The sequence below is a fragment of the Polistes canadensis genome, unplaced genomic scaffold (assembly GCF_001313835.1).
Source record: "Polistes canadensis isolate GaletaPanama2010 unplaced genomic scaffold, ASM131383v1 scaffold_33, whole genome shotgun sequence".
NCBI lineage: Eukaryota > Metazoa > Arthropoda > Insecta > Hymenoptera > Vespidae > Polistes > Polistes canadensis.
The window spans coordinates 606,803-620,672 of NW_014569580.1; the positions used below are offsets into that span (position 1 = coordinate 606,803).

Consider the following 13,870-nt stretch of genomic DNA (forward strand, 5'->3'; position numbering starts at 1 on the left):
ACACGTACACACACACATATATATATATTGGTATAGAAAGACAGAAAGATAGATAGGCAGAGACAAACAGACAGATACACTAATACACTAATCACTAATACACACTAAGAGAGATACGTAAGCTCTTGTTAAAATATTCCTTTCGATATATTCGACGTTCATCCCTGTAAAACACTTCGCATATTTTAAATTATAAATTCCTTTTCGAGCATACTTTACGCCCGGTGATTTGTTTGCGAAGAAACTCGACGCACGTTGGAAGGGAGTTTTGTTCGGATTCGAAGCGATCGATCTTCGTTTAAAGCATATACTGTGTTCTCGACGTACGCGTGATATCTCTACATACACATATATATATATACAGACACATATTCAGATTACACTTATGTATATACTTACGTTGTATATACATTTATATATATATATATAAATGTTCATATATATGTATTAGTGTATATCTCGTTCGTTGGCATTTGGTGCGTATATGTATATATAAATATAAACACGTTTGTATGTATGTTTTATATAAGATATTAAATCGGTGCAGTTTCTTTGGACTATCTTGCCAGGGCGAGGCCATCTTGCCCTCGAATAATCTCATCATAAATATTTCATATCCGCGAGCGGAACGCACTTCGCTGCATTAAATCGATTATGCATTCGGAGAAAGATCGCTTTGTGCTAAACACGAGGACGAACCCCCATGGAAATCCTTCCAACTTATTTTCCGTCTCTATCTTTCTCTTAAACGCGCAAGCGCGTTTTCGCGAAATAGAATATATAGGGATCAAGTTTGACGTACTCTCTCCTCTCATCTTAAAGTTCATTCAGAGTACAACGATTATTCGATAATTTTCGTCAAGTACTTTGGTGCCCCTCGAGGATTTTAGTTAAGTTCAACAAAAAGGATCTATATATATAAAAAAGAAAAAGTATTTAAGGATTGTAAATTGTTAAATCGATTTCTATATAAATATAAACGTTGAAAAGAGTTTTATTAAATGAAATATATAAAGTCGGATAAATATGATATTTCGTAATGATAATATTTAGTTGCATTTCGTATATTCGTATGATTTACAACGATACTTTAATTCGATCGGAGATAAGCGAGAATTGAAATTTATTATTAAATAATGAAAATGTTTAGCCACATCGGTTTACTCATTATTTACGAAAATTCGTTAATTTACGTCAGAGGTGCGAACGAAATTCGATAAAGTCGTAAAAGTACAAATTGAATAAATAATATAACTACTGAGCTACAAATTATCTCGATTCCGTTCGCAAATAATTCACACAAGAGTTTTATTAATAAAATACTAAAACTCGATAAATATACGATAATGTATAATACAAAAAAAATGTATAAATTTATATTCTGTATATTTCTGTCGAATTAATTTATGAATGCCTGTAATATTAACTCTTTATGCATATATATATATGTCAATCCAATACATTACGAACAAATACATAAATTCTTACGGGTGTTATGTACCTGGTTATCCATTAAAATAAATACGCTTGTAAAAATTTATCGTATATGTTAAAAATGACAAAGTTAGTCTAACATAAAATCAAAAAATTGAAACCAAAAAAAATTGGGGATGTTGACGACAACTCGAATTTCTTTTTAGCAACAAACGAGAAGAGTGGTGTGTTGGTGTGTCGGCATGCGAACGAGAAATTGAAAAAAAAAAAAGAAAGAAAGAAAGTAATAGAGGGATGGTTTTCTTTTTTCGCGAAGGCAGATGGTCGATGTCGCGGCCAAGCTGCGTTCTTTTTTCATTCGACTGCCATTAAGACCATTGCATGACGATGACGATGACGATGACGATGACGATGACGATGAAGAAGAGTCGGTTAAAAGCATCGAGGTACGAAAGGAAAGGAAGAAGCACTCGTAACTTTATGGATATGTGTTACATCGTCGTTTCGCTAATTACGCGTTCCAACCTATTTCTTATTTATATGTTTCTACATAAGTTTATATACATACGTGTATTTATATGGGATCAATACGAACTTTGCAACGAATCTTGGATCTTCTTTTTCTTTCTTTCTATCTTTCTTTTTTTTTTCTTATTTCTATTTACCCCCAGCCCCCACTCCCACCTCAAACGTTCATACATTTTTTAAATGTCTTCTGTAAACTTTTAACTATAATTATGAAAATAACAAGATATTATTTCTCCATTGAAAATTTCCATTATTAATTTTCCGGGGGTCTCGCAAAATCTAAATACGAATCTAATTGTGTTAACCTAAATATTATGATATATATAAAAAGAAAATTATAGTGATTAGTAAGTTATTTTTTTGAGATTAACGAATAATATAATATGCGGATAATTGTATTAACCCATTGCATATGAACCAGCAACATTGTCGGACAGACATTGTTCGTTTTCAATTGTGTTATATAGTAATGAAAGAAAAATATTTCTTTTTCGTTTCAACATACACACACAAATCATACATTTTTCTTTATCTAATTGATACTAATTGACGTAGAAGAAAAAAACAAAAATATATATATGAATAATAACGTAAAAGGGTTAATTAGTGAGAAGAATAAAATGGCGGATCTAAATGAAAACTTTCTAAGACCACTGTCGGGGAAAAGAATTGTTTAAACGAATAAATCCATTTTGCGTAGGTATATCGAGTGAATCGTTTTTCGCGGGAAAATCGTGATCGTTTGGTATAACGTATAGGATGATAAAAAGTAGTAAGGGCAGCAGAACAGGACGCGAAGGTCTGAAGGTTGATAGGTAGGAAGGAAGGAAGGAAGGAAGGAAGGAAGGAAGGAAGGAAGGAAGGAAGGAAGGAAGGAAGAAAGAAAGAAAGAAAGAAAGGAAGGAAGGAAGGAAAAGGGATGCCTTCGTAAAACGACGTGACTTCATTTCCTCGTGGAGTATAATACTACTCGTACATATACGTGCCTCGTCGTTCGTCTTCTTCTTTTTCATTTTCTTTTTCTTTTTCTTCTTGTACCTTTTTTCCTTTCCTTTCCTTTCCTTTCCGTGTAACGAGCTTAACGAGCAGCCGGTCACGTCACAGCTAAGGAAAACGGTTTTTTTAGTTCGTGCGGCGATGCCCTTTGGCATTCATACTATGCGAAATATCTTTCTTTCTTTCGATCGTTCACCGAAAGTGATTGGTTTGTCATTGCAGAAGCTGAACATGGCTATGCTTCGACGATGCCGATACCCGATGATATGCGGACGGTCACAAAAAGGCCAAAAACGAAAAAATCCCAAGGCAGTAGGTACGTATATATCATTTTTATTTATTTTATATATTTATTGTTTAGCTTTTTTCTTTTTTTTTTTTTTCGATTGATTACTTTTGTCTTTATGTGTGACGATTTATTAACACGTCGATTATCAACATACATATTATTGTACGAGCCATTTTTATTTTTCATTTCGTTAGTGTTCTTTATAAAGAAAAAAACCTTTTTCTTCTTTAGATTTAATTTATTTATGAACTTTTCCTAATTTCGATATATGAAAAAAAACAAACCAATTTTACATTTTTTAACGATGATCACAACACACTGTTATGGTAATCGACTGGTTTTAATCGCAATCAATAATGTATTAATGTTAACAATCAAAATTATCAATAATTTTGTTATTTGTTTTCTTCTTATTACAGAACAACTCATAACGAGCTAGAGAAAAATAGGTGAGTGAGAAAGAAATATGGTTTTATATATCTCTTAAAATAGAAATTAACAAAAAAAAAAGAAAGAAAGAAAAAAACAAAGTAAAGAAGATAAAGTTTTATAAGAAAACAAACGTAAAAGAATTTCCGAAGTGTTGTATTATAAAAGCATAGATGATCTAATCCTTATTGGATGTTCGTGTTCAGTTTTAATACTATCGCACGTAGTTATCACGACATCATTGCTCGGTCACGCCATTAATGGCTAATTACTATAGTCCCAATGGACCATATTAAAATATAATTATATATAACATGTATAATGTTACACATACACACATATAATATATTATACGTATATAACGTTGTCTTATAATAATAAAAAAATCGTGAAAAAGTTGTAGAGAAAGCAAAAAACAATAAGAAAAATTAGAAAATTCGCGAATAATAAAAAGAACAAACAAAATTTTTGAATCTCCCTACCTTCTCCCTCTTTCCCCCTTTCTCTCTCTCCTCTCTCTTTCTTCTTTTTTATTGTGAAAAATAAAAGAAAAGTAAGGAGAGAGAAAGAGAAGGAAATAGAGAGTGAGTACGAGGACAGTCTATCGATTTTTTGTTCACGACGACGTAGGGGTAGGTGGGATGGGGTGGGGTAGGTAGAGTATAGAAAGGGTGCTGAGGAGAGGGTATAGAGAACGCGTGGCACATAAACGACCCGTGTAAAAGCTCATACCGGCAAGCAGCAGCAGCAGCAAGTCCATGTGTTACAACACGTAGGCCAAGTTACATAACGCGAGACTCATATAAGATGATCCTTGCTACATGTCGTATCGTCTGTAACGAGGATCATCATTATATCACTAATGCTATTATTTTTTTCTTTCTTTCTTTATTTCTTTTTTTCTTTCTGTTATCGACGGTGTTTCATAGAATAACATTTTCTTCGTTTGTTACAATATTTGTAATCTACTTTAACATAAATTTACATTTCAAACTGGTAGTAATAATAATGATAATAATAATAATAGTAATAGATGGATATTTTTTTTTTTTTTTTTATTAATAAGGAACTAGTATTTTCTCCTTCGAATTACTTATATATATATATTCGTATATTATTCGTGTTTAAATACGTGTATTATAGTTACGTAGATACAGTGTTACAAGGATAAATTTGCATAAAGGGTAAAAAAATATGCATAGAAATTTTATAATCCACGATAATACCTTTACGATTGAGATAGATCTCGTAATCGTATAATTTTTATCAAGGTGTATTTTATCATTCCTTGACTGCCTTCATACCAGTTTTTTTCTTCTTCTTCATATTTTTTTTTTCTTTTTTTTTTTGACTTTTTTCTGATAATCTTACGTGATTTATAAGCTCGACGACCTCGTCCTTCCTTGGTTTTCTTATCGATAAGATCCACCGAGAAAGAAGTACGTAAGATTATCCGAGAAAGGAAGGAGAAAGATGGAGAAGGGGGTTAAGGGGAAAGGAGAGGGAAAGGGGGAATCTTTCTTTTCTTATCCGATGACAACGACGACGACGATGGCTGGTTATAGCGATGGTGATGCTTTCAACGTAATAATAAAATAGAAAATAGGAAAATATACACATATATATATTTCATATGTAAAATAAAGTAAAAATAGATAAGATAAAACAACGTGGCAGTAAAAGCTGAAACTCTCGAACGCGATTTAAGCAACGACATAGAGTGTGAATTTCGTAAGAACGGAAGAAGCTAGTTTCTAGTAGTAGTGGGAGGAAAAGAGTATAAAAGAGTATATGAGAGAAAGAGAGAGAGAAAGAGAAAGAGAGTACGTTTATAAGATAGGCATTATTCGCCGTTGGGCTTACACACTACAACCAACCTCACCTTTGGTGAACATTCGTGTCCGTGTTCCGCTGCAGATGCTAATTTCCCAACTGTTGCTATTTACGACGACACTAAAGCCATGCAAACGCATTAACGAAGCTCACGTATACCGGGGGCCAGGGCCCCGGTACACAACCGCCATAATTACGCGGATATGTAGTTTAACGCTTTAAAACGTAACTGATGCCACCCGACGTTTTCAGATAGTTTTCTACGTTAGTTATTCCGTACTAATAGTAATAACGTACAAACCGTTATTATTTTGTATTACGTGAAAATCGGACGACGGATAATAAACAATACGGATTATATTGCACATATTCTTTTTTTTTTTCTTCCTCGTTAAGACGTACGATTTTATCTTCAAAAAAAAGCGTTAACAGTCAGTCTCTGCCAAAAAAAAATCAAATTCATATTTTAGTAGTTATTCTATTATTTTCGCATTAATCACGCATTTATGTTTATATTCTTTTTTTTTTTTTTTTAGATAAAGAAACAGAGAGAATTAATCATATATTTAATACTCTTGTCATTAACTTTTTTTTAAATATACTTTTATAGATCGTAACTATTTTTTTTTTTCTTCATAGGGAAACAAATCGTTCGTGACATTTTTTTTTTATTAATTTTTCAAATCGATCATTCTACATTTTTCTCTCATACTTTCTTTTTTGTTCTAATTTAATTTCAATTTAATTTCAATCGATTTCTCGTGACGATCCTTAATATTTCTCTCTCTCTCTCTCTCTCTCTCTCTCACACACACTCTTTTCGTCTTCATGAATGATTTAAATTACGTATAAACGTAAATAGTAGGAGGACACAACCGAAGTCATAAGAGGAGAAGAAGAAGAATAAGAAGAAAGTGGGCCGATGCAGGTGCATAAGTATGCGAAGCATACGTACGTTAGTTAGTAGTATATACGTAGAAGAAGAAGAGTAGAGGGCAACGACATCCTGTCCTAAATTTGGCCACGAGCCGGCTATAACGCCTTGAAAATAAATCCGGCACTCGGTATGTTTTACTATACTTTGTTGCATTCGTTCAGCTAACAACTACTGAACGCCGTGGACAAAGACCTTTTCTATTTTCTCTCTTTCTCTGTGTGTGTGTGTGTGTCTCTTTTCTATCCGTTACTCTTTCATTATTTTACATTCATCATTTTCGATCATCGAATATATTACTCATTTTCATCTTCTTCGATAACGTTATTATTTTTCTCCCTTTTTTTTTTTTTATTAATTTACTTTTTCCAATATATAGAAATAAATTGTACCCTTATTTTCTCTACAACGTACGATAAATTTTCTGTTTTTTTTTTATTTTTTTTTTTTTTCTTTGTACGAGAAAGATGACGATGACGGTTAGAGAACAACGACACGCGAAAGGTAGGATTATCGTTTATTCCCGTGCAAGAAAGTCAACGTTTGTACTTGAGGACCCCCGAGCCGTGACAGTAATTAGCCTTTGAACGGAATAATAGGTTATCACAGCGGTAAATCAGTACCGTTAATGCTCACCATGACGACATCGCTTCTGCATAACAATAACGTGCCAAGCAGCACCAACTGCAGCAGCAATAGCAAGAACATTAATAGTTGTATTAGTAGTAGTAGTAGTAGTAGTAGTGGTAATAGTAATAATAATAATAATAATAATAATAATAGTAATAGAAGTAGATGGCGATTACGTTTGTTGGCTTCAGCTTGTTGCTCTCCTACTCGCGGTGGTGGATGTTAATCGAGTGTTTCTTACGAATAAATCTTCTTAATTAGTCGTCTAGAGAATTCGATGTAATTTTGAAATGAAAAAGAAAAAAAAGAAGAAAGTATATTCTCTAACCGCTAAGAAATAGAAGTAGAAGTAGAAATAATAAAAAGAAAAAGGATAGTATATCGTCGTATGTACATTGTATTCAATTTTCTTGATAGAAGAATATTTTCTCTGAAATATGATCGAGAAAACGTACAAGCAACTTTGACACATATACAGATACACATACACACCCGCGTATACACTGTTACACGGAATTTGTTGAAAATTGATTCGAAAGTGTTTCTGCGAAGGGGGAAAAGAAAGACTACTACTCCTATCCCCCCCCTCCGCTTTCCGATAAAATCATCTTTTCTCCATGGTACTTATCGTCATATCCTACGGGATAAACGCTCGATTCTAGGCATCGTCGAAAAAAACGAATCCGTGGGTGGTGGTAGTGGTAGTGTGGTTGGTGCTGCTGCTGCTAGGATACTTGGAAGAGGGGAAGAAAAAAAAGGGTGGAATCGGAAAGCTTTCTTTTTCTTTTTTTCTTTTTTTTTTCTCTTCTCTTCTCTTCTCTTCTTTCCTCTCCCTCTTCTCTCTCTTTCAAGCTTTGCCGAGTAAAACCAGAAGAGAGAGAGAGATAGGAGAGTGCGCGAGTGTTCCGAGCGAAAATTAAGGCTGCAAACCCGGCGCTCAGGGCCGTAGGGAGCAGCACAAGACGATTCCTGGGTCCATTTGAAATGCATTGAATTTTTAAGCACCCTCCTACTCCTCCTTCACCCTTCTCCCTCTCCCTTCTTCCTTTCGTTTCCTTTCCTTTATGCCGTTCCTGCGAGATAGTTAACTTCCGATTCGGTGGTCCTAAGTCGTGTTACTTTACTCTACGTCATCATTTCTATTACAACGTAGAGAAGATCATTTAAAAACGTTGCTATGATCGGTTGCCGACAACGGGTGTGAGGGGGGTGGGAGGGATTTGAATCAATCGGGGGAGTAAAATCGATCGTTTTAAATTTCATCGAGGAAGGTAAAGATGGTGGTTTTAATCGAATTCTTTATACTTTTCTTTTCTATCTTACGTTTACTTTATAACTTTGCGAACGGGAAGTTCGAAATACATTAGTAAGTTTATCGATTTTGACATTTGACATCTGACAATAGAACGAATATGACCGATACGATTGAGAGAATAGTAGTAGTGGTCTTTTAACGCGGTTTTATACACAAATATTATTTCCCCTCTTATCTTCCCCCACACCCCCTCTTTCTCTGTCTGTATGTCTGTCATTTTCTTTACGTTTATTACATTCCTCGATTATTATTTATCTTCGTTCTTATATCTCGTTGGTTGAAGTTATTTGCAGCCAGGTCTCGAAGATAGATTCGCGATAGCATCGATAAACAAGGCCAGCAGGAGAATTGCAAGAGATGCGGAAAAAGAGGAGTCTCTTATATATATATATATACACACACACACACGTATATGTATATAGAGGAAGAGAGGAAGAGAGAAACGATTACACATAGACACGCGTATTTCAGGTTATTCTTGTAACGTGGAAAATAGAAAAGAGATATTTTTATAGGCGATGACATTTATAACGCACTTCAGAAAGAGAAAGAGAGAAATAAACAGAGAGAGAAAGAGAGAGAGAGAGAGAGAGAGAGAGAGAGAGAATGAAATAAGAAGCTGCTTTCGTTCGTAGTTATACAGGGTGTCCAATATAACTCTGGTCACTTGCGATAACCTGACAAAAAAATACTTTCAATAAAATTTGATCTGTTTTTGATTGACTATAGATTGCAATAAAAAAAAAGTTCAAAAAACAAATATATTTTTAATATTTTGTATATTTATGGCAAACGGATTTTCATGATAGTAATCCTCGCGCTCGATAAAGCGCAAGGCGAGAAGAAAATAGAAAAATAGAAAAATAGAGAGAGAAAAAAAAAAGAGGATACAAAATATTTTACGTAAAACGTATTGCCAGTAGTTTCTCTCGATCACAAAACGGGAACAACTATCCCACGGTTGGTCGGAGGCAACCGATCTCGGAAGTATATTTCATCCGGACGTTTATTAATATTTATCATACGCTGCTGCTGCTGCCCTTCTCGTCCGGTCGTTATTTTTCTTTCGGTTTCAAACGCCTCCTTCTTGTACCTTTGTCAAATCTTCTTTATTTCTTTTTTTTTTTACACGACTCGTGCAATATTTTTCCTATTTTTCCAATATATATATATGTGTCTATTTATACGAACATTTTTACAATTGCAGATTTTATCATGAAACTAATGTAAGCCTGCTTTTGGGGGTGTGGGGGGGGGGAAACAAAAAAATAATTGAGAAAACATATAATTTTATATAAATTATAAGTAATATTAAACTGTCAATACACTATTAATCTCTCGTACACATTATAATAATATTTAATAATATTTTGTGTAAATGCAAATAATAATAATCATCATTATCATCATTATCATCATCATAATCAAGATAAAAATATTGAAAACATTTAGTTCGCAATTATTTAACCGAACGATACATTCTTCTTCGTTAGTAATTATTCAAATTGTGGTAGTAGACGAGCACGGTTATTTTATAATTACAGATATGTCAGAGGTGTGTTATGTGGTAAAAGAAAAGGAGAGAGAGATAAAAGGTAGAAAAATAAAAAAAAAAAAAATAACAGGGAAAAAAAATAATGATGCGTAGGTGGCGATGCACCGATCCATCTATGTACCGTCTACTACTTTCCACCTCCTCCTCCTCCTCCTCCTTCTCTCTTCTGATCCCGGAGTTTTCAGAATCGAAAGAGGGGAAAGAAAAACAGAGATAGAAACAGATAGAGAAAAAGAAAGAAAGAAAAAGAAAGAAAGAAAAAGAAAGAGAGAGAGAATGAGAGAGAATAAGAGGAGTGTGGTAGAGAAGGAAGAAGAAAGGGTGGGAGGGAAAGGGCTGGAGGGAGGACGGAGGCTACACGCTCTATCGAATCGTCCTTGACCCTGAGCCGTGCTGCATCCTGTCCCGTGCAATTCGCAAAGGATGTACTTGCGTCTGCGCAGTCTCTTGTTCTTTCTCTCTCTCTCTCTCACTCACTCTCTTTCTGTCTCTATCCGTACCCTTTTTCCACCTCTTTGCTACCCTTACCCCCACTCTTTTCTTCTACTCTTCTATCTTTTACTCTCTCTCTCTCTCTCTCTCTCTCTTTCTTTCTAACTTGGTACATACATTACTTATATATTTGTCTCTCTCTCTCTCTCTCCCTTTTTCTGTTTCTCTCTTCGTTTTCTATACATTCACGTATTTCTATCCTTTTTGCTATCGCATACGTTTACACTTTACATACAAACGTTCACCCTTTCTCTCTCTCTCTCTCTCTCTCTCTCTCTTTCTCTCTCTTTTTCTCTCCCCTATTCTATTGGTATACCAAGATATATATTCTCTCTCTCTCTCTCTCTCTCTCTCTTCTTTGCTTCCCTTCCTTCTATGTCTCTCTACGTCCACGCGTTAAATCAACGGCGAATGCGCTTGCACTCGAATGCTTACCTATATATATATATATATATGCATCTGTATGTATTTACGTACGTGCGTGTTTTTGTGTGTTCTCTTTGCAGTTTTCTATATATGTATGTATGTGCGGGTAAAGGTAACTTCGTGCCAAAGGAGAACACGAAGCAACGTCCTTTCTCTCTTCTCTTGCACGTTCTTTTGCCTTAACTCCTCCCATTTTTTTTTCTTTTTCTTTTTTTTTTTTTTTAACTCTTCCTTCTCCTCTCCTATCTCTCTCTTTCTTTTTTTTCTTTCTTTCTTTCCGTTTCTGTTTCTGTGTCTCCCTCTCTCTCTCTCTCTCTCTCTCTCTCTCTCTCTCTCTCTCTCTCTCTCTCTCTCTCTCTAACCTTCTTTTCCCTTTCTCGCAACTTTAGTTCTCTCATTTTGCGAAGATTCACACACGTTGCATATATCCTCGTGTTGTGGTTTCTCTCTCTCTCTCTCTTTCTCCTTGTCTTTCTCTTTCCTCGTGTATCTACCCTCGTGTATATATTCCGAGCATTCGTAATCCTCTCGAATCCGCAATTCTTGCCGGATCTTTTCTTTTTTTTTTTCATCTTCTTTTTCATTTTCTGCTTCTTCTTCTTCTTCTCGAGAAGATCCGGCGCATCTCTACCACCCGTTACGTTTCGTTTCGTTTCGTCGTGACGGGAAACGGAATTGAAAACGATTCGGAGGGATCGATTTCGCTTGAACACGAGAATTGATCGTGACTAACTCTCAATCTTTCTCTTTTTTATTCCTTTTTATTCGTTTATCACATTTATTTATAACCATTTGCTATATTACCTCTCTCTTACGTTTCTTCGTTTTCTTATACGATAACAACAATCAATTTGCTTGGTTCAAATATATTCCGTTATTACTTAAGAATATGTATTTTTTTTTGCTTTTTTTTTTATTATACTTTGGAAGATCAATTTTTAAGTAAAAATGAAGTTCAAAGTTATATAATATGTATTTAACATTTAACATCAGTGGTACGAATATTTCTTTGGGTTTATCGATTACAGATAGTATATATTTATATGAACAAAAAAAATATATATATATATATAATTTGGATAATAATTAATTAGTATTAATAAATTGACGTCAATTTACCTAACAAATATCGTATAGTAAAAGTGGGCAAAGAATTTGAACGTTGTTGCCTGTACTTCAGTACTCGCATGTCCATATATATACATATACATATATAGATATGTATAGACGTGAATAGATATAAGTCAGTGTGTAGTATTCACCGATCGATACACCCTGGATAAACCTACGTGTACCGCGTTGATCCGTGGATTTTGAAAGACACGTTATATCGGTGCCCTCCTCCTTTACGTCTCTCTCTTTCTCTCTCTCTTGATTTCTCGAGCGTTCGTTTGATCACGTCAGCCATAGAGAACACGTTTACATACATATAAACCTATTTATACCTATGTAAATATGCTATCTTGTAAATGTTAAATATACATTTATATTTATATATGTTAGAAATTCATATATATATATATATATATATATTTTATGTATATGCATTTATATATTATAATATATATTCTATATATACTACTGGCAAATAGTTTAGTAACATTACGTAAATTCGGAGAGAGAAACTGGATATTTACAAGAAAAGAAAAAATAAAACAAATGTTATGTCTATTATATTAATGCAGAGAATGAGTAATATGTTTTAATTTTGTATTATATATTTTGTTGTATTAAGGAATGAGTAATACGCGTCTTCAAATTTTCCCATTCGTCGAAGCAAACCGCATTTATTTTTTTTTCCCCGTGCATTTTGGCAATCAATTATTCGACTTTTTTTTTTCTAATTGTACAAAATTTCATTTTGAAGAACATTGTTTTAATAACTGTGAGTGGAAATTTTGATGGATATCATCAAGTGATTCCAAACTTTTAGCAGGAAGTGTATAGTAAATATATATATATATATGTATACATGCGTGTATGTACACTTTATGTACATGCATTTACACATTACAATGTACAGTCTATATACATATACATATATATATATGTATATTATATATTCTATTGCATATATTGATGTAGAATATTCGCATAAATTCGAGGATGAAATCCGCCTCGCTTTAGGAAGTTAGAGAGAAAGAGATGAAAATAGGAACGGGTGGAGGGGGAGGGGATGGGGATGGGAAGGGATGGAAGATTGGGAAAGGGAGAATTAACTTTATTAACTCGATAAACCGTCCCTACGTACTTGTGAAAATAAATGTATACGTGCAATATGTCGGCTCAAATTACGTCGATATTTTCGGATGATTAATAGATTGCTCGAATATTTATGTAGTAGTAGTAATAGTATTGGTATATATAGAAATTTGTATTGGTATGAATATTAAGAGAATATGGGAATAGAATATAGGAATGATAGAGTGATAGTGCAGATAGAGATAGAGATAAAGGGATGAAAGATCCTTTTGATTGATGCGGCTATAATTTAATGCTAATAACAAAAAAAAACTACTTTTAGATCTATCGGAATTTCATTTTCTATGTCGATTATAATTAATCCTTGTCTTTTTTCTTTAATTAATAATACAACTATCGACGTAGACAACAAATTTCGGATAACATTGTAAATAGACCCCACGAATTGTAATAACAATCAAAGATTAAAGTAGTCCGATAAAATTAATATTAAGTAGAAGAAAACAAAGTGTGTAACACGTCTTTGAAACATACATATTTTTTCTGTTCTTCTTTTTTTGAAATACAATTTTACCTTTATAAACGTAATATACGATCGGGAATTTTCATCATTGCCGAAAAATAATATATAGATATTCGTGACACTTTTATTGAAACCCATAAATGAGAGTAGATCGACGATAGAATAATATATGTTATTTTTTATGGTAGAGTATCTATAATTCGTCGAAATATATGGAAAGGAAAATCGAGAGATACGCGTAGAAAGATAAAGATAAAGAGAGAAATAGGGGAACCAATCTAATA

At 33.7% G+C, this 13,870-nt stretch overlaps 1 protein-coding gene across 5 annotated transcripts in view; it reads left to right on the forward strand.

The window, feature by feature from the left end:
* LOC106784287 (max-interacting protein 1-like) overlaps positions 1–13,870 on the forward strand; it is a 131,284-nt gene that overhangs the window by 6,464 nt on the left and 110,950 nt on the right. For all 5 annotated transcript variants that reach the window (XM_014743657.1, XM_014743654.1, XM_014743659.1 and 2 more), the window contains exons 3-4: positions 3,181–3,274; positions 3,667–3,696. In XM_014743657.1, the coding sequence (XP_014599143.1) occupies positions 3,181–3,274; positions 3,667–3,696 (124 nt within the window). The remainder of the gene's footprint in view (positions 1–3,180; positions 3,275–3,666; positions 3,697–13,870) is intronic.